General features: G+C 49.3%; 1 protein-coding gene across 1 annotated transcript; it reads right to left on the bottom strand.

The window, feature by feature from the left end:
* Positions 1–20: 20 nt before the first annotated feature.
* cacng1b (calcium channel, voltage-dependent, gamma subunit 1b) lies at positions 21–18,016 on the bottom strand. The gene is made up of 4 exons (XM_028819572.2): positions 17,709–18,016; positions 7,897–7,971; positions 778–915; positions 21–633 (listed from the first exon to the last, which is right to left on the bottom strand). Exons 1-4 carry the CDS (start codon positions 17,947–17,949, stop codon positions 401–403), a joined length of 687 nt encoding a protein of 228 aa, XP_028675405.1. The 5' UTR covers positions 17,950–18,016; the 3' UTR covers positions 21–400.
* Positions 18,017–22,073: the final 4,057 nt, after the last annotated feature.

Genomic DNA, 22,073 nt, shown 5'->3' on the forward strand with positions numbered 1-22,073 from the left:
TTTTTTTTTTTTTATATATATATATTATAAAAGAAAAGAGCCCAACATCCAAACTGGAGAGACAGTGTGCTGAATCCTGGCGGCACCCCAGAGTCCTGCTGAGCTTTGTGCCTGTTTGTTTGCCTGTGTGTGCGTGTGATGCAAGTCACTGAATGGAGAAGGGAAGATGTGGAGGCTTTCAAGCTTCAGAGCAGGGGAACGTTTCACTTCGGAGCCGTGTACATTGGCCTCCTGTCCACACTGACCCTTATTTGGACAGAAGAACTTTTTTCCATGTGAAACACATCATTCAAAAACAACAAAAGAGTCTATTGATGATATGGGAGCTGTAGCCTTGTAGAAGCACTGGACATCTGTGCTCTTTCTTACTGAAGGTCACTCCCCTCCCCCCATCCTGTTACTACTCCTGGGTTTCTGGTTCTGCATCCATACATGTCTCCCAGGGGTTTCGGGGCATCTGGGGCATAGAGATGAGCAATACAGCGATTCCACTAAGGAAGAGCAGGACGAAGGCAGCACAGGCGCATGCGAAGGACCATGAGTAATAGTACTCGATCCATGTGGTCTCCTCGCTGTCGATCATCCTCTTCACTGACTGGCGCATCACCTCCACAGAAATGATTATGCAGAGGCCTGTGAGGACAGAACAACAACAACAACAACAAAAAATGTCTCGGCAATGGTGTCCAGGGCCGGTGGTCTGCCCTCGAAAGGCAGTCGGCCACATGGGGATTTGACAAAGGTATGGCTGAAATTCTTAAGCCGTGTACCACCTACCTGCAAACGTAAAGAACATGCCAGCTGGTTTCAGGAGGTAGTCCATGCCTTTACGGAAGGAGATTAGAATGCTGATTGTTCCTAGGATCATAAATCCTACGCCAATGATGGCAATTGCTGCGGCTGATATGCTGTATTCTAAGGAGAGAAGGAAAACAGTGAATAGTGCATTAGGGCTGGTTTCTAGTGACGTGGGTGGGTTTTCATGGTTATACAGTTATTTAGGAAACCAGTGGAAATCCTAAAGTCTTTCTTGAATCCTGTACCCCACAAAACCTCCCGTTGCAGAGCCTTTAATCGACCTCCAGTAAATGCCTCTGTCAGATTCTCTAGACTACTGATCGCTTGTCCTGTAAGGTGAATCTCCCTCCAGTTCTTCTGCTCATACTCCTCCACCCTGCTGATCTTATCTCTTGTCTAACTCCTCTTCTTTATCAACTCTGTTGTTTTATAAACCTGAAGCCTAAACCCTTCAATGGCTTTGACAACGATACCAGAATTGTGCCCGCTCTCTTCTCGAGTGTCTGCAAACTCTTTATACTTTTCAACCTAATTCTCTTTCCTCCCAACCTTTGCCCTGTACTTAAAGATCCACTGGTTCCTGTAACATCCCATCCCCATCTGTGTTTAGAATATTCTTCTTCATCTTTTCCTACTTCTGTATGGGGTCAATGTTCTTGATCAGTCTTCTCCAAACAGGTTGGCCCTGTACCTCCTCCCCAGTCAGACCCTTTTCCTTCAGGTCTTCTTTTATTTTATCTGTCCAAATCCACTTTGGTCTCCCTCACTCCCCCACTCCCATTCCCATCACTCTCTTGCCCACACACACACCTTGTCTTTCTTCACCACGTGTCCGTATGACTTCACCCTACTCTCCTCTCCTGTACTTTCTTAGACTTCTCTCCCACTTTTTGTTGTACCTGATGGTCTCATTTCTTGTTCTGTCCTTCATTGTAACTCCACACATCCATCTCAACATTCTCATTTCTGCCCCATCTTAACTTCTTCTCCAGCACTCTCTTTACTGCCCATGTCTTGTCTCCACACATTATCGCTGGTCTTACCAGTCTTAAAAACCTCACCTTCATCCTTCACCCTAATTCTTCACTCACACAACACTCCTGATACCTTCTTCAAATTGTTCGATCCACATCACACTCTATGGATCATCTCTGCATCTTGTTTTTCATCTTGGGCTACAAATGATCCTAGATATTTAAACTTCTCCTCTCCCTGCAGGCTAACATCTGAATCCCGATCATCATTCACCCTCATATATTGTCTTCCTCCTATTTATCTTCAACCCTCTATCTTCCAAAGATGGTGGCTAGATTCCCCATCTGTATTTAGAGTCATCCCCCATTTTAAAAAGTTCAGGCTTTTCCGTTAGATCCCATTCCTACCCCTTTTCTGAACCCGTCTCCCTCATCTTAATCATCAACCACTTCCTGTAAGATATCAGGACCATCTCTCTCTTGATTTTTCACCATTTCTAATGCTTCATCTTTCACTTTCAGTTTGATGTTTTTCTGTAGACTCCACTGTCATTTCTAGAGTCCGCTGCTTCCTGTTGGATCGTTTTCCTCAACTTCTCTCTGGAATCAAGAATCCATCAAGTCACTGTACATCCCAGCCCTTCCTTGTCCTTAAATGCTTCCCACTGCTCTTGAATGTACAACATTCTATGACTTCCAACTTCTCATTTCTAGCCCATCCCCTCCCCCCCCCCCCCCCCAATCCTAAAATCTCATCTGACTTGTGTTTGAGATCAGGAGATGGATGTAGTCAAAAGTTGAGCCAATTTCGTTAACCAGAAACTCTGTCGTCAAACACAAAACATGACCCAAGAATCAAAGTTTTTGAGCCAGAAAAATCTTTTTTGCGGAAGCAAAAAGAAACGAAATACTAAGGAATCACTAACCCGCACAAAATGTATCCTAATCTCGGATACTTGAGGTATGTGCATGCTGACCTTTAGATGGTTGTTCTGGTGATGTTGCATTCCGCGCACTCTCGTTTCCTTCTGGGTAGCGTCATCATGGTAACATCAGCGCTACCGTGCAAAAAATGGTGGTGTGATTTAATTGGTAAAAATTCGGTAATGGTCTCCCCCTAGACTTTCCATCCCCATATCTGAGTATTCGAGATATTTGAGGAGTAAACTGCAAGACAAGGATTATATTTTTATATTATTTACATTAAAGAACCATCAACAACAAATCATCCATCCATCCATCCATTATCCAACCCGCTGAATCCGAACACAGGGTCACGGGGGTCTGCTGGAGCCAATCCCAGCCAACACAGGGCACAAGGCAGGGAACCAATCCCGGGCAGGGTGCCAACAAATCAATTTATTTTTATAAAAGTAGAGTTTAATAAATCGGACTCTGCAGCTGCATGAATAAAAGGTAAAGTACCACTTTGGTTAGTGGAAATAGCTCAAAAGTTGATAGAAATGTACATTTTGTACCTAATACTTGTGTGCAAAATTTGGTTGACCTAAGTGAAAGCGTACTCAAGTTATCGTGATTGCACACAGACAGACACACACAGACTTAATTCCAAACATGGTATTTTCAGACTCAAGGAGGTCTAAAACGTCGAGATTCATCAAAATCTCGATATGGAATTTTTGGACGATTACAATACTGTCCCTATAATTCGTAAACGAGAAAGTCGGGGAGGTCTAAAATGTCAAGATTCATCAAAATTTTGATATCGAATTTTTGGATGATTACAATATTTACCCTATACGAGAAAGTAAAAATTACAAATTTTTCAGAACACTTCTAGGAGAAAAAAACAATTGTTAAAAATAAATTCCTTGGGCAGAAAATCCCCAAAATCGATGTGTACGTTTTCAATAATGTATTCCCCCACAAGTGAAAGTAAATGCCAGACTCATTTTCATCCTTTTAAGTCTGCACCTCTTCTGACCAGACCCCAGGACTTGTGTCTATCTAAACTCCACTCAGTATTTAAAGGTTTACGTCTTCCCAAATATCCACCACTCTCTTCAAGATTGTAGCCTTGAGCTTCTCGTCCTCTTCTGATAAAATGGTTACTAACTGCCTCGGACGTTCCAGTCACTCCACTTCCAGACGCCCTTTCCCTCCTTGCTTCACTCCCAGAATCCGCTGGGTCTGTTGTTGTGTTATGCTCAGACTATGTAAAGCACTATTGAGACCACAGCTGGAGTACTGTGTGCATTTCTGGTCACCATTCTAGAAGAAAAACATAGCAGCACTTAAAGCTGTTCAGATGAGAGCAACCAAGAGCATCATGGGACACGTCTTGCTGTGATCTCAATACACTCTCAAAAAAATTAAAGGAACACTTTTCTGGACCTGGGCATCACTGAGCTCCTGGACAGTCTGAGGTGCAACTTGGTGGTGTCGGATGGACCGAAACATAATGTCCCACCCAGTGGTGTTCTATTGGATTGAGGTCAGGGGAGTGAATGTGGGGGCCAGTCAATTTTATCAATTCCTTCATCCCCCAGGAACTGCCTGCATACTCTCACCACATGAGGCCGGGCATTGTCATGCGCACAGTCCAAGGTCCAAGGATTTCATCCCAATACCTAATGGCAGTCAAGGTGCTGTTGTCTAGCCTGTAGAGGTCTGTGTGTCCCTCCATGGATATGCCCCCCCACACCATCACTGACCCACCACGAAACCGGTCATGCTGAACGATGATACAGGCAGCATAACATTCTCCATGGCTTCTCCAGACCCTTTCACGTCTGTCATATGTGCTCAGGGTGAACCTGCTCTCTTCTGTGAAAAGCACAGGGCACCACTGGTGGACCTGCCAATTCTAGTATTCTATGGCAAATGCCAATTGCGCTCCACGGTGTCAGGCAGTGCACACAGGGCCCACTTGAGGGACTATCGGGCCCTCAGACCACCCTCTTGAAGTCTGTGTCTGATTGTTTGGTCAGAGACATTCACACCAGTGGTCTGCTGGAGATCATTTTGTAGGCTCTGGCAGTGCTCATCCTGTCCCTCCTTGCCCAAAGGAGCAGATACCGATACCAGTCCGGCTGATGGCTTAAGGACCTTCTACAAGGGGCCCTGTCCAGCTCTCCTAGAGTAACTGCCTGTCTCCTGGAATCTCCTCCATGCCCTTGAGACTGTGCTGGGAGAAACAGCAAACCTTCTGGCAATGACACGTATTGATGTGCCATCCTGGAGAAGTTGGACTATCTGTGCCAGCTCTGTAGGGTCCAGGTATGGCCTCATGCTACCAGTAGTGACACTGACCGTAGCCAAATGCAAAACTAGTGAAAAAACAGATGAGGAGGGAAAAATGTCAGTGGCCTCCAGCTGTTAAACCATTCATTCCTGTTTTTGGTGGTCTTCTCATTGTTGCCCCTCTAGTGCACCAAAGCAGCTAAAACTGATTAACAAGCCCCTCGGCTACTTAACTGAGCAAATCAATAGCCCACAAGTTTCAGTGACTTGATGCTATACACTCATTCAAAAGTGGTCCTTTCATTTTTTTGAGCCATATATTTTAAGATGGGTTGGCACGGTGGCGCAGTGGGTAGCGCTGCTACCTTGCAGTTAGGAGACCCGGGTTCACTTCCTGGGCCCTCCTTGTGCAGACTTTGCATGTTCTCCCCGTGTCTGCGTGGGTTTCCTCCTGGTGCTCCGGTTTCCTCCCACAGTCCAAAGACATGCAGGTTAGGTGTGTTGGTGATCCTAAATTGGCCCTACTGTGTGCTTGGTGTGTGGGTGTGTGTGTGTGTGTGCCCTACGGTGGGCTGGCGCCCTGCCCGGGGTTTGTTCCTGTCTTGCGCCCTGTGTTGGCTGGGATTGGCTCCAGCAGACCCCCGTGACCCTGTGTTAGGATATAGCGGGTTGGATGATGGATGGATGGATGGATATTTTAGGGTTGCTGCTGCCCCACTGCAAACTGTAATGGAGAAAGCAGTTTGGAATAATGGATGCAGATCTTTCCATTTCTTCCTTTTCAGACATTTCTTGGGGGGTTTAGTGGTATGTTTTTGGGGTCATTTTCATCTTGCAACGACCACTTTCGGTCGAGCAGATGGTCTCATGTTATCCTCGAGTACCCACTAGTATAATGAAGGCCCAAACCAGAGCAGTTCCACTACCACCACCACTCTTTACAGTTGCTGTCAGGTTCTTCTGCTCAAAGGTTGTCTTTGGTTTTCTCCAGACACGTCTTTTTGGAACTGTGGCTTATTAACTCTGTCTCTGCCTCGTCTCATCCAAAGCCTGACGTTCTTTCCAGCAAAGCGTTTCCTCCCAGCACACCTCCTGCATCTTTTTAGTGGTTGGCATCAACAGGTTCGGTCCTGCAATGATATGTTGGGGTTCATTAGAGAGGTGTCTTCAGTGTCCCTTCCTGAACTTGCTGAGGTGGCCTGGCTTGGACAAGTTGTCAGTTGTCTGAAATCTTCTCCATTTGTGGATAATCTTCCAGTCAGTGGAATGGATTGTTTCTGAATGTTTGGAGATCTTTTTATGGGGGTCTCTAACCTTCTTTCTGAAGGACTCAGAAAGTTCCTTCGATCTGGACGTGGGGATAATGACAAACAAAACGTCTGAGTTTCAAATAAGAGCATTGGGTCAGACGAGATCCTCTGGGATGATGTGCTCCCAATTTGGTCCACTTGATTCCAGGAGTGGGCTTTCTTTTGGTTTATTTAAAGTATACGATGGACTACAACATGTAAATGTGTTGTGAAGTTTGATACATTGTATCGCCTTTGACTAAAGACCCTCTTTAAGTGAAGATCAAATCTCATTTCATGGCACGGGCCTTCACCTGATGGCAAACATATCAGGACGAGCAGCTTGTGGCTGGTAATGGAAGGCCCGGGGCAGAGGGCATTTTCAGGGCAATACCTACATGAGAGGGGGCCACAGGTTTGGAGGGTTTGGAGCTTAGGGGGCGCCTTGACAGTTCCTGAGCTCTGGCTTGCAGCACTTCTGGGTGTCCTATCAAAGGGACCACCTCACTCCGTTGAGACTGAGCATTGTGTGCTTTGTGCTTGTCTGGATTGAGGTGGGCAATGAGGGAAACACGAGAAATAAACGGACTTGTGCCTCTGTGCCTGGCAGTGTCCGGGTTTGGGGAGCTGCACGCCCAAAAGCAGATGGGGTAAGATGGGACGTAGGAGGGTGCAGAACTTTCTCTATTGGGCCTTTCTTTATTTTTCTGTCCATCTGTTTCATTTACCAAGGTGATGGTCACGGGCAGAGCAATAGTGGGGCTGGTGAAATGGCTGGAGGATGGAAGAGACCAGAATGTGGGCAGGGAGGGTTAACAGGTGAAGCAAATCCTCTTCAGCTTCGTGCCAGTCAAAATGCCAACTGGGGGTTCACAGGTGCCCTCTTTAGCCCTCACAACGTTTGACATGAATGTCAGGTGTGAAGATGGAACAGTAGGGGTGAGGGGGAGTAGGGATGGCTGAGGGGTTCAGCAGGATTCAACGACCAAAAACAAATGGAGGCACAGGCTGAAAATAAGGAGAGAGGGGAAGGACAAAGAGGTGAAGTGAGGAAGTAGCGGGATGGTGAGGGGGGGTCCATCAAAAAGGGAGATGAATAGGGAATTGGGGCATCAACGGGCATAAAGGCACACGGAAAGAGGGAGTAAGGGCAATTTGGTAAGGTGAGTGTGGTGGCATAAAGAGGCAGGGTGGCATGGAGAGATACGAGGTGGGGGGGTCAATGAGTTGAGATGAAAGGAAATGGGGCGGTGAAGAGCAAACCAGGGGAGCGGATGGCTGACAGGTAAAAAGCATAAAGGGAGAGGCCCAGTGACGAGTAGATAGAAAGGTGAAAGGCGTGAGGGTCCAGGGGAGTGAGTAGTGGGCTAAGATGGCACCAAGGAGAAGAAGGAGTCGGTCAGACATCAACGCTGAAAAGGGAAGGTGCAGGATGCCTGAATACTCTCAGAAGTGCAGACTAACGGGGACAGAGTGGGCAACATAAAAATGAGGGGCAGTCAACTGATGGGGAATTGGGGGAAAGAAGAGAGAGCAGGAAACCTTTAAGGGGGTGTTGGCCGCTGTAACATTGAATGACTGGCTAAACAGAAGACATCGTCCTCTCCCACCAGACCTCCCACCAGACTTACCTTTCTGGGTTTTGACTTCAAACAGCTTTGCGTCTTCTCCGGAGGTGAAATGCTTGAAGTAGGAGCAGTTGTGTTCTGCATGGAGAATGAAGAGAACAAGATGAGCCTCGCTTGGTTAGATGGCAGCGTCTGATAGCTACACCCCACCTGGGTGAAATCCCCCAATGCACCCTCCAGCACTTCAGGTCTCAGTCCAGTAACAGGTCAGAAATAAAAGCGGCCAGCACTGAGCCTGTTAAAACGGTGGCCTACATACACCAGGCGTCCTTGATAATTTAATCGAAAGCCTACGAAAATGGAGCGAGGCGTCCCTGGGTAGCAGCCTGCCATCTCCTCTCGGTGGAGCTGTGCCCTATAATTGTGCGCTCAGCCTCACTGGCATTGCCAGCCTAAGGAAAGTGACCAGTCCGGGTCGGGTACCGGCATCAACACAGCAAACACTTTCTTATAAGGACAGCGCCCAATCTGGCCAGGGTGGGGTGGGGTGGGGGGGGCACTTGGTGTGCTTTGTAGGGCTCAGTCTTTACTTGGAATACTGGAGAGGTGGGCACTGCAGGTTGGTGAGGTGTTCACTGCAGTTAGGTGGGTGTTGAACAGGTGGGCACTGTAGTTAGGTGAGCGTTGGAGAGGTGAGCACTGCAGTTAGGTGGGTGTTGGACAGGTGGGCACTGACTGCAATTAGGTGGGCATTGGTGAGGTGGGCACTGTAGTTAGGTGAGCGGTGGAGAGGTGAGCACTGCAGTTAGGTGGGTGTTGGACAGGTGGGCACTGACTGCAATTAGGTGGGCATTGATGAGGTGGGCATTGCAGTTAGGTGGGCGTTGGTGAGGTGGGCACTGCAGTTAGGTGGGCACTGCATTTGGGTGGGTGTTGGACAGGTGGGCATTGCAGTTAGGTGGGCGTTGGTGAGTTTCAGTTGGGCGATGTACTGACTGCGCAGGGTGGTAGCGGATGTCTCAAATCAGGAGATTAAGCAAAGTCAGGAAAGCAAACTAAAGTCGTAACTGAGAGAGCAGCAATCTAATAAACTCAAGTCGGGACGTAACACAAACAGTCAGAGCGAAAGACTGAAGGACAGACGGGTACACGGGACCGGGCAAAAACAAGATATGAAATGGTCATGGAGAGAAAACAAAAGACAAAAGAGTCAAACAATAAACAAACAAAGCAGGTGGAGACCATTAAGACGAATCTGAGCTTGGATACCATAAGGTGAACGAAACCAACTGAGTGACATCACGAGTCACCTGACAAGAGCATAGCAACCATCAACCTTTCATACCTATCTGTTATATAGTGCCTTTCATATCTATCTATCTATCTATCTATCTGTTATATATCCATCCATCCATTTTCCAACCCGCTGAATCCGAACACAGGGTCACGGGGGTCTGCTGGAGCCAATCCCAGCCAACACAGGGCACAAGGCAGGAACCAATCCTGGGCAGGGTGCCAACTCACCGCAGGACACACACAAACACACCCACACACCAAGCACACACTAGGGCCAATTTAGAATCACCAATCCACCTAACCTGCATGTCTTTGGACTGTGGGAGAAAACCAGAGCGCCCGGAGGAAACCCACGCAGACACGGGGAGAACATGCAAACTCCACGCAGGGAGGACCCGGGAATCGAACCCAGGTCCCCAGGTCTCCCAACTGCGAGGCAGCAGCGCTACCCACTGCGCCACCGTGCTGCCATCTGTTATATAGTGCCTTTCATATCTATCTATCTATCTATCTATCTATCTATCTATCTATCTATCTATCTATCTATCTATCTGTTATATAGTGCCTTTCATATCTATCTATCTATCTATCTATCTATCTATCTGTTATATAGTGCCTTTCATATCTATCTATCTATCTATCTATCTATCTATCTATCTGTTATATAGTGCCTTTCATATCTATCTATCTATCTATCTATCTATCTATCTATCTATCTATCTATCTATCTGTTATATAGTGCCTTTCATATCTATCTATCTATCTATCTATCTATCTATCTATCTATCTATCTGTTATATAGTGCCTTTCATATCTATCTATCTATCTATCTATCTATCTATCTATCTATCTATCTATCTATCTATCTATCTGTTATATAGTGCCTTTCATATCTATCTATCTATCTATCCATCTATCTATCTATCTATCTGTTATATAGTGCCTTTCATATCTATCTATCTATCTATCTATCTATCTATCTATCTATCTATCTATCTATCATATAGTGCCTTTTATATTCTGCTGAGCGGTGCACTTTGTTTTTTTTAGATGGGCGCTTGGCACTGCTAAACTTGGCAGGTGGTAGCACAGGTGCAGTTACGTGGGCACAGAATGTGTTCATGAATCAGACCTGGCAGTTGGGTCCGTGCCATCTTGGGTGTTTCCCAACCTCCATTCTTCAGAGAGGTTTTATTTTTGCCACTGTGAACTTTTTTTCAATGTAAGATGGCGTCGCGTTTTCCTGGACACTCCCAGAGGGACCACCGCCCCCCTCGTCCACCCCACCAATCGCTAATCTAATGTTAGTAATCTGGACACTTAATCCTCCCAGAGGGAAGCCCCCTCTCTAATCTGGTGTTTGTAACTCTGGGCTCCATGAACAAGTCGGACCCTCAAGGAGCTCTGACTGTGCGCTGTTCCCCCTCAGGCTCTGGTCGCACACGTGGTGGTCCCGGGTAATCGAGTGTCATTTGTTTTTCCACCTCGTCTTCTGCTGGTGCCCATGTCAGAGGGTGCTGGGTACTGAGGTGTTCTCGCAGGGGGGCTCACCAAGGCTCCATGTCTTTCCTGCTGTGTCTGGACCGGCAGTTTCTTGAATGTTTGGCTGTAATTCTTCAGTTTAGCGGGGTAATTGGTGGTCTTCAGCGTTTGCCACCCTTATGTTTACTTGACTTTATTATCTGCCCCCTCAATTCTGAATGTTGATTGGACGGGGAGATGGCAGTGTGCCAATCCTTATTATTTCTCGAAGATCACAGCACAGTGGCTGCGCTTGGCATGAGAAGAAATTACAAATACCGTAATCCTGACGGGGTGACGCCAATCTCCGGACCCCCGTGGCTTCTTTTTCTTTAGGAGCTCCTCGTCACTTCCCTGTGACCCTCAGGTGGCTGGGAGCGCCAAGGACTGTGGCCCTGGAGTCAGAGGTCAAGTCAACGTCTCCACTTCCCCTTTTGCCCCCAAGGACTGGAGAGCGGGCAGCAAGGCAGGATGTGGCGGCAGATCAGCAGAGCCCCCCCCCCATGACCCACTTTCTCTTTTTCATCAACTCAGCAGCACATGGAAGTGCGTCGAAGCCTTTGATGCCAGTCTGCGTCCTTATGGATGGAGAAGCTTGGCACCCCGAGGGCCTGTGAGTCCAGGGGGTCCAGCAACCAGATGTTCATTATGGGGTGCACAGTGGGCTCTGACGGGGGCATTAGAGGCACATGTTGGGCAGGCAGTACACTTCAGCCTCTTTTTTGCCAGGGGGCCTGTGACCTGCTAACGGCTAAGAGCCCCCCAAACAGCAGTCAGCATTATCTGGACCTTCAGCAAGCCTGCCAGTAGTTGGCATCACCACTGGTCAGCCTCTCTGCGGCCCACCCGACCAACTTGGCCCCTTGAAAAACCTTAAGCAAGTCAGCCGCTTGGACAGCTGCAGTTCACTTTTAACCAGATGGCCTTCACGGCAGTCCCCTTAATGGGGGGGTCTCGCCATGCCTAGCCATTCTGAGGGTCTTTTTTTGGAGTGCTCCTTGGATTTTATTTGTTTATCTCTTTCTAGCAGTAAAAAGACAGCTGCAGACACCCCGGCCCCCCGGAGGTCAGAGCCGCCATCATGCTTGTGCACATTCCACCCATCCTTGTGGGACCCTCCCAAGCAGATGACAGGCAGTAGTCACTCAGGGGGGTAACAGGAGAACAGGCAGCTGGCACTGCCAAGGTCCATTAGCAATCCAGGGGGTCAGGTGTCAAGAATCGCAGTGGGGGGTAGGAAGTGCGTGTGTGTGAGGGGGGCCGCCGTCTAGATGTGACTGGCCTGCGTGTCTGCATGTAGCGCCTTCACAAAGTATTCAGACCCCCCCACTACTTTTTCACATTCTGTTAGGTTGCCGCCTTGTGCTAAAAATCCTTTCACTTCACTTGGTAGCCCCCCAGGACGTTAAAGCAAATCTCGGACTGTAGACATTTGTGCACTTTTATTACAAATTAAAAAACGGAAATCGCAAGTCGACGCAGTCGCTAAGACCCTCCGGTGTGCCCCCCTTGTCTCTGATGATCATCGAGATATTTGGGGTCCCCCCTGGGGTCAAGTCAGTTGACTGGACTGATTAGGACAGACACCCACCTGGCTCTGGGGGGGTCCCACAGGTGAGCAGCTGAGGGCTAGGGAGCGGCCTGCAGTGTCGGAGGGTCCCGAACAGGACACAAGTCGTAAATGGGAGGGGTCTCAGTAGGAGAAGTGACTGACAGCCCCCTTAGCTGAGCCCAGAAAAACTCCACCGACCAGGACATTATGGAGTGGGGGGCTCTGAGGCTGAGGAATCCACAAGGTTGTCGGTTCAAATCCCCATCACTGCTAAAAGAGATCCTACTGTGCTGGACCCTGGAGTGAGACCCTCAACCTGCAGTTGGTCCAGGGGTGCTCGCTGTACAATGGCTGACCCCAAGGGGTACACGAAAATGAACAAATTCCAAATACAAGAAATTGTGACATAAAGAACAACATAATGGCAGAGAAGTCAGGTGACAGCCAACTATGGCACCTAAAGGACCCTCAGACTGTGAGAAACGAGATTCCAAAATAACCGAAAATCAAACTGTAAGGTAAGGCCTCAGCTGTAGGAGGAAGCTGGGCACCGCTTGGCACCTGCGCAGTCCAATGGGTGGGCAGTGAGGAATGGCGGGAAAGCACAGGGACCTCCTCAATGCACAGACAAGGCAGGAGGGGCTTCTGTGAGCGTCCTTGAGTGGACTTGGACCCCAAAAACAATCAAACATCTCTGGAGACAGCAGACCACCCAAGGTCTGCCTCCAACCTGACAGAAGATCCCCAAATCCAAAGTGTGCACAGCTTGTTGCATCAAACCCTGTGAAGACCCCTGAATGGAACTGCTACTAAAGGGGGGGCTTCAGCTAAGAACTGAGTGAGAGGGTCTGACTACTTGTGTCGAGGGGATATTTCAGGTTTTTTATTTTTAATAAATTTGCCAAATGTTTTATTATCCGCTTTGTTATTCTTGGCTGTTGAGTAAAATCTACGAGCGTCAACAGCCACCAACAGATGGGCAGACGGGCAGATGGGCAGACAGACGGGCAGGCAGACGGGCAGACAGAGGCAGATGGGCAGACAGACAGGCAGATGGGCAAACAGATGGGCAGACAGAGGCAGATGGGCAGATGGACAGACAGATGGGCAGACAGACGGGCAGACAAATGGGCAGACGGGCAGACAGATGGGCAGAGCTTCACATGCACAACACTCACTCGTCTCATTCGCTGTTCCCCGTTTGAACTTCCACTTCACTCCCAGCCTGACAGACTGTAATTCAAAACACCACAAGGTCCACTTCTCCTCCTTCTCCTTCTTCACCTTCTCCTTCTTCTTCTTCTCCTTCTTCTTCTTTTTCTTCTCCTTCTTCTTCTTCTCCTTCTTCTTCTTTTTCTTCTCCTTCTTCTTCTTCTTCTCCTTCTTCTTCTTTTTCTTCTCCTTCTTCTTCTTCTTCTCCTTCTTTTCCTTCTCCTTCTTCTTTTTCTTCTCCTTCTTCTTCTTTTTCTTCTTCTTCTTCAGGTCTTCTGCCTCCCAACGCTCACTCCCCCTCAGTAGTGGCTGGTGCCCCTTTAGCAGGTCCTGGGGGTGTCCCAGGTGATTCACCAACATCATCTGGTATTACAGAATTAAACCCCTCAACTCCTCCTGGAGGCCACCACCGGAACCAACAGGACTGCACGGAAGCCTCACTCCCAATCTGCGCTGGTGGTCCCCGTGGTGACATCGCTGTCCCCTGAGTTGTCCTCCAGGTGCTCCCTCCCCAGGTCCTTCCATCCTGCTGGCCTCCTGGCCAAACACCCATTGAAGTCAACAGAGTGTGTGAAAGGTGACGGGGTCTGAATATGTTCTGAAGGAAGGCGCTATATAGAAGTGTGTGTGGGTGTGGGTGCCCACAGTGGTGGTCTTTCTGCTCCATACAGGTGTGTATTTTCTCACACTCTCTCCACGGTGTGTTGGTTAGTAGGTTACCAGGTGGGCATCGCATCTTCTTCCCAGCCTGCCTTCTTGAACATGTGGCTGAGCTCAGGACTGCCCTCCTGCCCCCCACTTGTGGCCTTAATGGTTTTTCGGCTCAACCCTAACTGGCTGTCACCCCCGTGGGCCCCTCATGCTCCTGCTGTCACACGTCCTTCTACTTTGTGTCCTGTCCTGCCCCGTCATATAAATCTGGAGGTCTAATGCTTGAGGACGTGCATGTGGACAGATATTCATTAGCTGGGTGGGGGTCCTGGGATTGAATGCAAAGCTTTAGAAAAATGAGTGAAAAGCCCCCGATGTGAGGAATGTGGGCTGCACTGTGGCCTATGAGCTGCCCGCTATCCTTGCTATGCCGGCCCTTCGCCACCTGTGCCTGTCACTTATGGTGTGCCCCCTTTGCGCACTTTCTTTATTGCAGACAGCTGGCCGCCCACAACAACTAAATTTATCTGCCATAAAAGTGCGTTTCCAGCAGACCCTCAAAGATCAGGAGGAAGGGGCGCTCTCTGGTCCCCCAACATGGGCAGCACAGCCAGCGGTGGTTGACTGAGTGCCCTCACCACACCACTGCATGAAGCCACTTTGACAAAGCTTGGGGTATTCTGCCAGGGGGGCTGCCATCCTGTATGGGGCACTTCAGTATGACTGCCATTGCCTTTGTGGCACTGATCATTCAAGGGCTGGCACCCCTTGTGAGGATCTTACCAGTCTTCAAAGGGACTGGCACACTCTCTGAGAGTGATCTAAGAGACTGGCACACTCTGGATAGATTTTAATGAATACTTAGACCGATCAGTCTTTAACGAGACTGGCTTGTCCAGTGTGGCATTCTGAATGGTAGACTGGCACACTCTTTAAAGCACTTCCCTGTGTTCTGTGGGACTGGCAGGACTGTGTAAGACTGGTAGGCCCTCATGTATTCTGGGGCTGGCATAAGCAGGATTCAGATAGATTGGTACACCCTATGAGGTACCCTCAAGTATTCTGAAGGACTGGCACATGTGGCAAGGCACATGTTAGTGTTTTGTGGGAGTGGCACTACTGTGGCAGACTGTTCAAAGTGCAAAGAGATTGGCCAGTTTTGCAAGGTCTTTTCTGTGCTGGCACACTCGGTGTAGTATTTTGATAAACTGGCCGACCTCGTGAATGGTTTAGGGTTGTGTCCCCCATCCGCTGATTAATGTTTTAACTGACTGGCAAAACCCAAAGGGGCAATTCTTAGCGTTGTGTAAACTATCGTTCCATTACAAGGCCAAAATCAGGGGTGCCAACATCTCATTAGATCCATGGCGGGCTCCCAAGTGCCCAGCTACTGTGTCCTTTTGTGGAAGAAATGTGACCCTCATGTCCCAGCATATGCTGCAGAAACTTTGCTGAGCATTGAACTCGTGGGGCGCTCCGTTCTGTGCCCTGCATACGTTGTCATCAGTCACACTCAGAAATTTGTGGTGGCACATTTGACGTGACACACAAATGGGGCAGAGATAGCGACTGTCCTAACCAGTGGTGCCAAAGGCTGGCGGCGCTCATCGTGGCTGAATGGCTCAAGCTGGAGCTGCCATGAATTCATTTGATTTCATCCCAGGACCTTTCAGTGTCCACAGATAGAGGAGAGTTGGCAGTGACGTTAGGAGACAATGGCACCGCCCGCTGCTGGGAGTGAGAGAGTGAGAGTGAGACACTCTTCATGTGTGAAGAGAATGGCACCTCGCATGTGGCGTGTGAAAACTCCTGAAAGTAGCAGTGCACATGGCGATACCACCTGGCTCTGGGTGGCACATCGTGCTGTATGGCAGTGAGCACTGAATAGGCATGAAGTTGTGCGCACTGCCTGTCACTTGTCATGGCCACCATGTGATGCCAACATAGCGCAGCTCTGGGTGTACCTTGATTTTGTTACCTGCTTTGATGTCATTGCTAGGCCCCATGCTACGTGTCATGTCCCATGTTAGGCTTGACCTATGTGGTGCCACGTGACCCTTAACATTCTTGTCATGCCATGCATTGCATGTTACCAGTGCCAGGTGCCCAGTACATTCACAAAGTTCCATTTACTTAATGATGTCATGTTGCTGATGCCACGGGCCCCTACAGTGACACTATGTTGCATGTCACCAGTGCCATTTACGTCATATGATATATTTTGAATTATGTTGCCAAAGCTGTGTACCCCCTACATGTACTTTATGTCATCAAAGCCTTGTGCCCGCTACACTCGCATCATTACATGTTCTGTATGACGTACGCTGCACTCCATGAATGCCACATGGCCGCTGAACGCTCATCACATCATGTACTTTGACACAGATTGCTGAAGCCGTGTGCCCCTGACATTATTCCATGTACCTTATCCTGTCTGGTGCCAGTCTCCTACATTCACATCACGCCACACACTTAATCAGATATGTTGGAGTCGCCGGTGCCCTGTGACCTTGACGTTCACATTATGCCGTATATTTTGACACATATTGCTTATCCTCAAAGCCTTGTGCCTCCTACATTCACACCATGCCATGTACTTTATGTTATGTTGCGTGTCGCCAATGCCATGCGCCCTCACATTCACATCATGCCGTCTATTTTGACAGATGCTGCTCGAGCGCTATGTCCCGTACACTCACATTATGTCATCTACTTTATGACACACGTTACATTTTGACATACATTGTTGAAGCCGTGTGCCTCCTACATTCATATATGTTACATGTCCCTGATGCCAAACGCCCCCAACGTTCACATCATGCCATGTGTTTTGACCTGTGTTGCATATCGTCAAAGCCGTGTGCCCCCTACATTGATGTGTCATATATGTTACGTGCCATGTGCCCCGACAGTCATGTCACACCGTCTATGTTGACTTACGTTGCTGAAGCTGAGTGCCCACTACATTCATATAATGCCATGTACTTTATGTTATGTTGCATGTCGCCAATGCCATGCGCCCCCACGTTCACATCTTAGCGTCTATGTTGACATACGTTGCTGAAGCTCTATGTCCTTCACACTCACATTATGTCATCTACTTTATGACATACGGTGATCATGCCATGTACTGTACGATGTGTTTCATGCCCCGATGCCATACGCCCCCAGCGTTCACAACATGCCATGTGTTTTGACCTGTGTAGCACTTTGGTCAAAGCCGTGTGCCCCCTACACTAATATCATGTAATCAGCTTTATGACATACCGTATATGTTACGTGTCACCAATGCCATGCGCCCTGACAGTCAGTTCTGAGTATTGTCAAAGCCGTGTGCCCCCTACGCTAATTTCATGTCACTTATTTTATGACATATGCAGGGTGTGCCTTACACTCCTTTATGACACGTTACATGTCACCGGTGCCATGTGCCCCCCTGACCTTGGCATCATAGCCGTGGTTTTGCTGAAGCCATGTAGCTTATGGTCTGTTGCATGTCACCGATGTCATGCGCTGCCCATCCCGACACTTCACAACACACGCTGTGTGACGCTGATATGCGGGCACAAACATTCCCACAACAACTCGGGGGACCCCCCTAAACCCCCCCCCCCCCCCGCACTTTCCCGATCCCAGCCCTTACCTCCCGGAAGGCTGATGGGCCCGCAGCCTTTTCCTTTGGGGTCCGGCTCCTGGATGTAGATCCGTTTCGTGCAGAGCCTCCAGAGCCCAAAGTGGGCAGCGTCACATGTGGTGTTGAGTTTTTCTACCCGTGGGCTCAGGACGGCCCAGTGGTCGGTCACGACGGCGGCAAACATGGACGAAATGCCCACCAGGATGACAAAGAAGGCGATCCTGACTTTGGTGTTCTTGTCTTCCAGCATGGTGTCTCCTTGACTTGCTTCTGCTGCTCACTGATCCCCCGTCCCATGTGCTAATGGCTCCTTTTGACAGACCTTCACAGCTGTTGTTGCACATCAGGAAAGTTGATGAGCCGACTCATTGCCGACAGGGGGTGGGGGGCCGCGGGGTGTGCGTGTGCGCAGCGCTCCATTCTATTAATGTGTGTGGTGAGTCAAGTTCTTGAGATGGCTCTTATCAGGTTACAGGCCAGCAGCGGGGTCCTGCAAGTGGGTTGGGGGGGTTAAGGCCACTCACTAGCAGCTCTCAATAGGCAGCCCATTAGTCTGAATGCCAGGTTAATGGTGCCCTCTGTCCTAATCTGCCTTCTTGAGAGTGCCAGCCAGAAAAGAGAGTTGGTGAGGAGTGTCAGGGCATGTCTGCTGCTGCTGCTGCTGGGTGGGCTGCAGGCACAGACACATCAAGACCCCCACTTCGTTTCCGTTTAATCCGTTTATCCTTTCATTGCTACGCAGTGAGCCCGCGTCTTGAGGCTTACAGACCACCGCTGGTCACGCTGACGGGGTGGACAGGCTGTCGCCCACCCCCATACCGCCATGACTCGGAGCTGACAGTCAGAACTTCACTGTGGTCCAGTGATGCCAGGCGCACAGACCCCAAAAGGGGGGGTTGGGGGTCAAGCGTCTAGGGTTACCACCTGTGACATGAACTTGCAGACGTGGGTGGAGGAGTCACTTGATTTGTTGGCGCGATTCATCTGAATAAGAGCCTTGCGTCTCGGAGGCAGAATGTTCTTCATGACTTGGGGGAGAAACGGAATAAATTAAAGTCTGAGCAGCCACTGCCTTGTGAACAAACCCCCGGTCAGATCTGCCAGATCAGTCGAGTGCATTTCAAAGGGTTTTGATTTCATTTTTGATTTTTGATTTTTTCAGCCGCCTTCCCAGAGGGGCCAGCGCTCGGCTGACAGAGCAGGTCCCCCACCGACGGAGATGCCGGTTGGGCGCTTGTCTCTATTCTTAGCCCCAGTTGAGGAGGCTGCTGTCCCGGCAGTAATGATGACAGGTCCTGCCAGGTCTCCCACCCACCGGACCCCCCAACTTTAGCCGGCCTTGGTGCTGGAGGAGAGACGCGGGCAGGCAGGTGGGCTCACATCATGCTGACAGGCCATATCATGTGCAGCTAAGGAGTTCCTGTGGACAAAATGTGGAAGCCATCACCGGCGTGCTTCACCTGCAGCTGGCCAGCTGAGACCTTTGAACTCCCGGGCACCATGTTCACACCGAGTGGCATCGATGCCCTGCTCTTCATCTAGTAGCCGGGCTTTGAATCTCCGTCGTCTGTCCTGCCAGAATTAATCAGACTCAAAAGATGCTTCAAGAAGCAAACAAATAAACGGAGATCACACTTGATAGTCTAAAGCAGCAGGATGGGAGAAAAAAAGGAGGAGGAGGAGGAAGAGGAAGAGTGGAGTGGGAATCTACAGGACGGTCCCCATGGGGTGAAGACGGAGGGATGATGGTGTTGTGCTCACGTTTCCTACAATGTCAGTGTCTTGTCATTGCCTCCATGTTTGTGTCTCTCCAATCTGTAGCTTGTAACTCCTTCAGAGCTCTCTCGGTGGTCTCTCGGTGGTCTCCCTCGCTAGTCCTAATCTCTCAGTTCATGATTGAGTCCAGGGCATATTCCATGACTTGGACATTTTCTTGTCTCCACCCTAGAGTCGCTCGGAGGGTCCTTTTGTCTTCGTTGTGTATGTTAGCCCACCAAGCTGGACCTTCCACATTCGGGTGCAAACCCCAGGCAGATGACCTCCATTGAGCTAATTCCGTAACTTCTACAAACCAGTTGATGACTCACCTATAGGTGTGTCACGTTCAAGAGGGGGGGGATATCTGCGCATGGTGTTAGGTGGTCCGCGGAGCTCTGGAGATTTCAAAGTGCAGGCTCAGATCGGGGGTCTTGATGGTGCTGCTCTGGCGCTGATGAACGCACACTCACTGTATATAAACGGGTGCCGCTTTCGCATTTTGGAGGGTGGAGGGTCACATCCGCGCCCAGTCAAGCTAAGTTAGAAGGAGCCTGCCTGGCAGACGGTTGGGGGGATAAGGGGGGACGGTTGAAGGAGAGAAAGAAAGAGAGAGAGAGAGAGAGAGAGAGAGATGGAGATGGATTTGGAAAAGCCAGCGTGTGGTATGGTGGAGGGAGACCTAGAGCTGGCGCTCGAGGGGGCTGAAGAGGGTCTTTAGGTTTTTAGGTAGCTGGAGTGACCCATTGCTCCCAGAGGAGAGGCTCGGTGTGGCGCACCGTTGGGACCTCAGAGAGCACCAAGGACCCCAGCCTGGGTTTAGATGGTGGGACGTCTCCTTGCGCTGCTGGATCCAAACAGGGTAACCCGGGGAGACTTTCAGGAGGACATGTCCCATTTGTGGATGTTCACCTCGTATTTATTCCTAGGTTTATGTCAACGTTGCCCAGTTTCGTGGCTTACTTATTTATGGTTTGATGCACTGCACTGTTTATCTGAGCGCTGGTTTTGAATGATTTTAATAAAAGCACCAGACACGTTTCCGCATGGGGAGTCGGGTTGAAGATGTGACCGGACGGGTGGAGCCGACCTGGACCACCTCGTCCAGTCGATTAGTGTGAGTTTTTGTTTGGTAATTAATTTGGAGCATTTTACAGAGAGCTGCCTCAGGAGACCAAGTCACAAATCAACGTGAAAGAGACCTAAACTGGGAAGAAGTTATGCGTCACCACACCGCTCCGAGGACGATGAAGGCCTATTCAAGTAGGTGCGTCGTGATGAAGTGGGAGTTACGAATTCTTTCGACCTTTGAGGGCCTTGCTAGTATTTAGTGACTTGACGTCATTCAGGACGCGGTTTGCTTTGTGCTCGTTGAGGTTCTCCATTGAAACTCCTTTCTTGTTTTTTTCTCAAACTTCAAAACAACAGAAATTCCTCCTCCCACCCCCTAATCCATATTATTAACCGAAGGTTGTAAACCGGATGGGCACAGGGCTCACCGGATGTACGGAATCCCCACAGGTCCATGCTGTGACAACGCGCGGGCCTACAACGTGCTTGCGAAAGGAGTCACGGCTCAAACCAAAGAAAACACAGTAACGAGACTACGACCTGTGAACTACACCTGAGGTCAAGCGTGCACGCCAGGGTGTACAGCCGCCTGGATGCGACCGCCCACACCACCGCATATACCTTCCATGATATGTCTTCACGCAGCGGCATCCCACCGAGGCGCATATTGCGGTGTGGCGCTCGCCCCACAGTCAGACGCAGCGGATTCCCAGAGTCAGTAGGTGGCCCCCAAACAACACAACCTGTTCAAGCAGTCGGTGTCAGCGAAGGCAACAGACTCACGTCTCCACAAAATTAGGGCGCAGGGCTCACCAGACGTACGGAATCGCCAAAGGTCCATGCTGTGACAACATGCGCGCCTACAACGCGCTTGCAAAAGGAGTAATGGCTCAACGAAACAGCTCAACTAACGGAAATACAAATCCGAGCCCATAGCTAATGACACAGCCACAGAGAAAACAAAAACGAGACGAATCAGCGCGTATTTGAATCACATTACAGTGTTACAGTACGGGAACCTCAGAGGTCCACACTACACAACATACAACAACGAGCTGCATGGATATACACAATGAACGCAGGCGCCTACAGTACCGACTCCAACACGAAAGAGCTCAACTAACAGAAATACAAAAACGAGCCCGCATGGATACCCGGACAGCATGTACGCCGACAAGTCATCATGTTGACATATTTAAACATTGACATAGAGTGCCTACACACCTCATGACTAGCAGAATCGTACGTCAACGTCGCCGCCATATTATGAGTGGCACTACTGCGGAGTGAAGTAATGAATAATGTGCTGCTTGAGATTGTACAAACTGCTGTACGCTCCAAAGCAAATCCCGGGGGATTACATTTCATAGGTAAGGCTGAACAATTGTTTTGGTTATATATGGCCGTTAGGAAATCCCGTTGTTTAATCGTTCCTTGAACTACGCCAGGCTCCGCTAGCAAAGCTATGCATTTAGGTGCTCAAGTGAGCCTCCAAACAACGTGTTGGCTAAATGTCTATAGTCTCTATATTGATTGTTGTTAGCTATT

The sequence above is a fragment of the Erpetoichthys calabaricus genome, chromosome 14 (genome assembly GCF_900747795.2).
Source record: "Erpetoichthys calabaricus chromosome 14, fErpCal1.3, whole genome shotgun sequence".
NCBI classification, from domain to species: domain Eukaryota; kingdom Metazoa; phylum Chordata; class Cladistia; order Polypteriformes; family Polypteridae; genus Erpetoichthys; species Erpetoichthys calabaricus.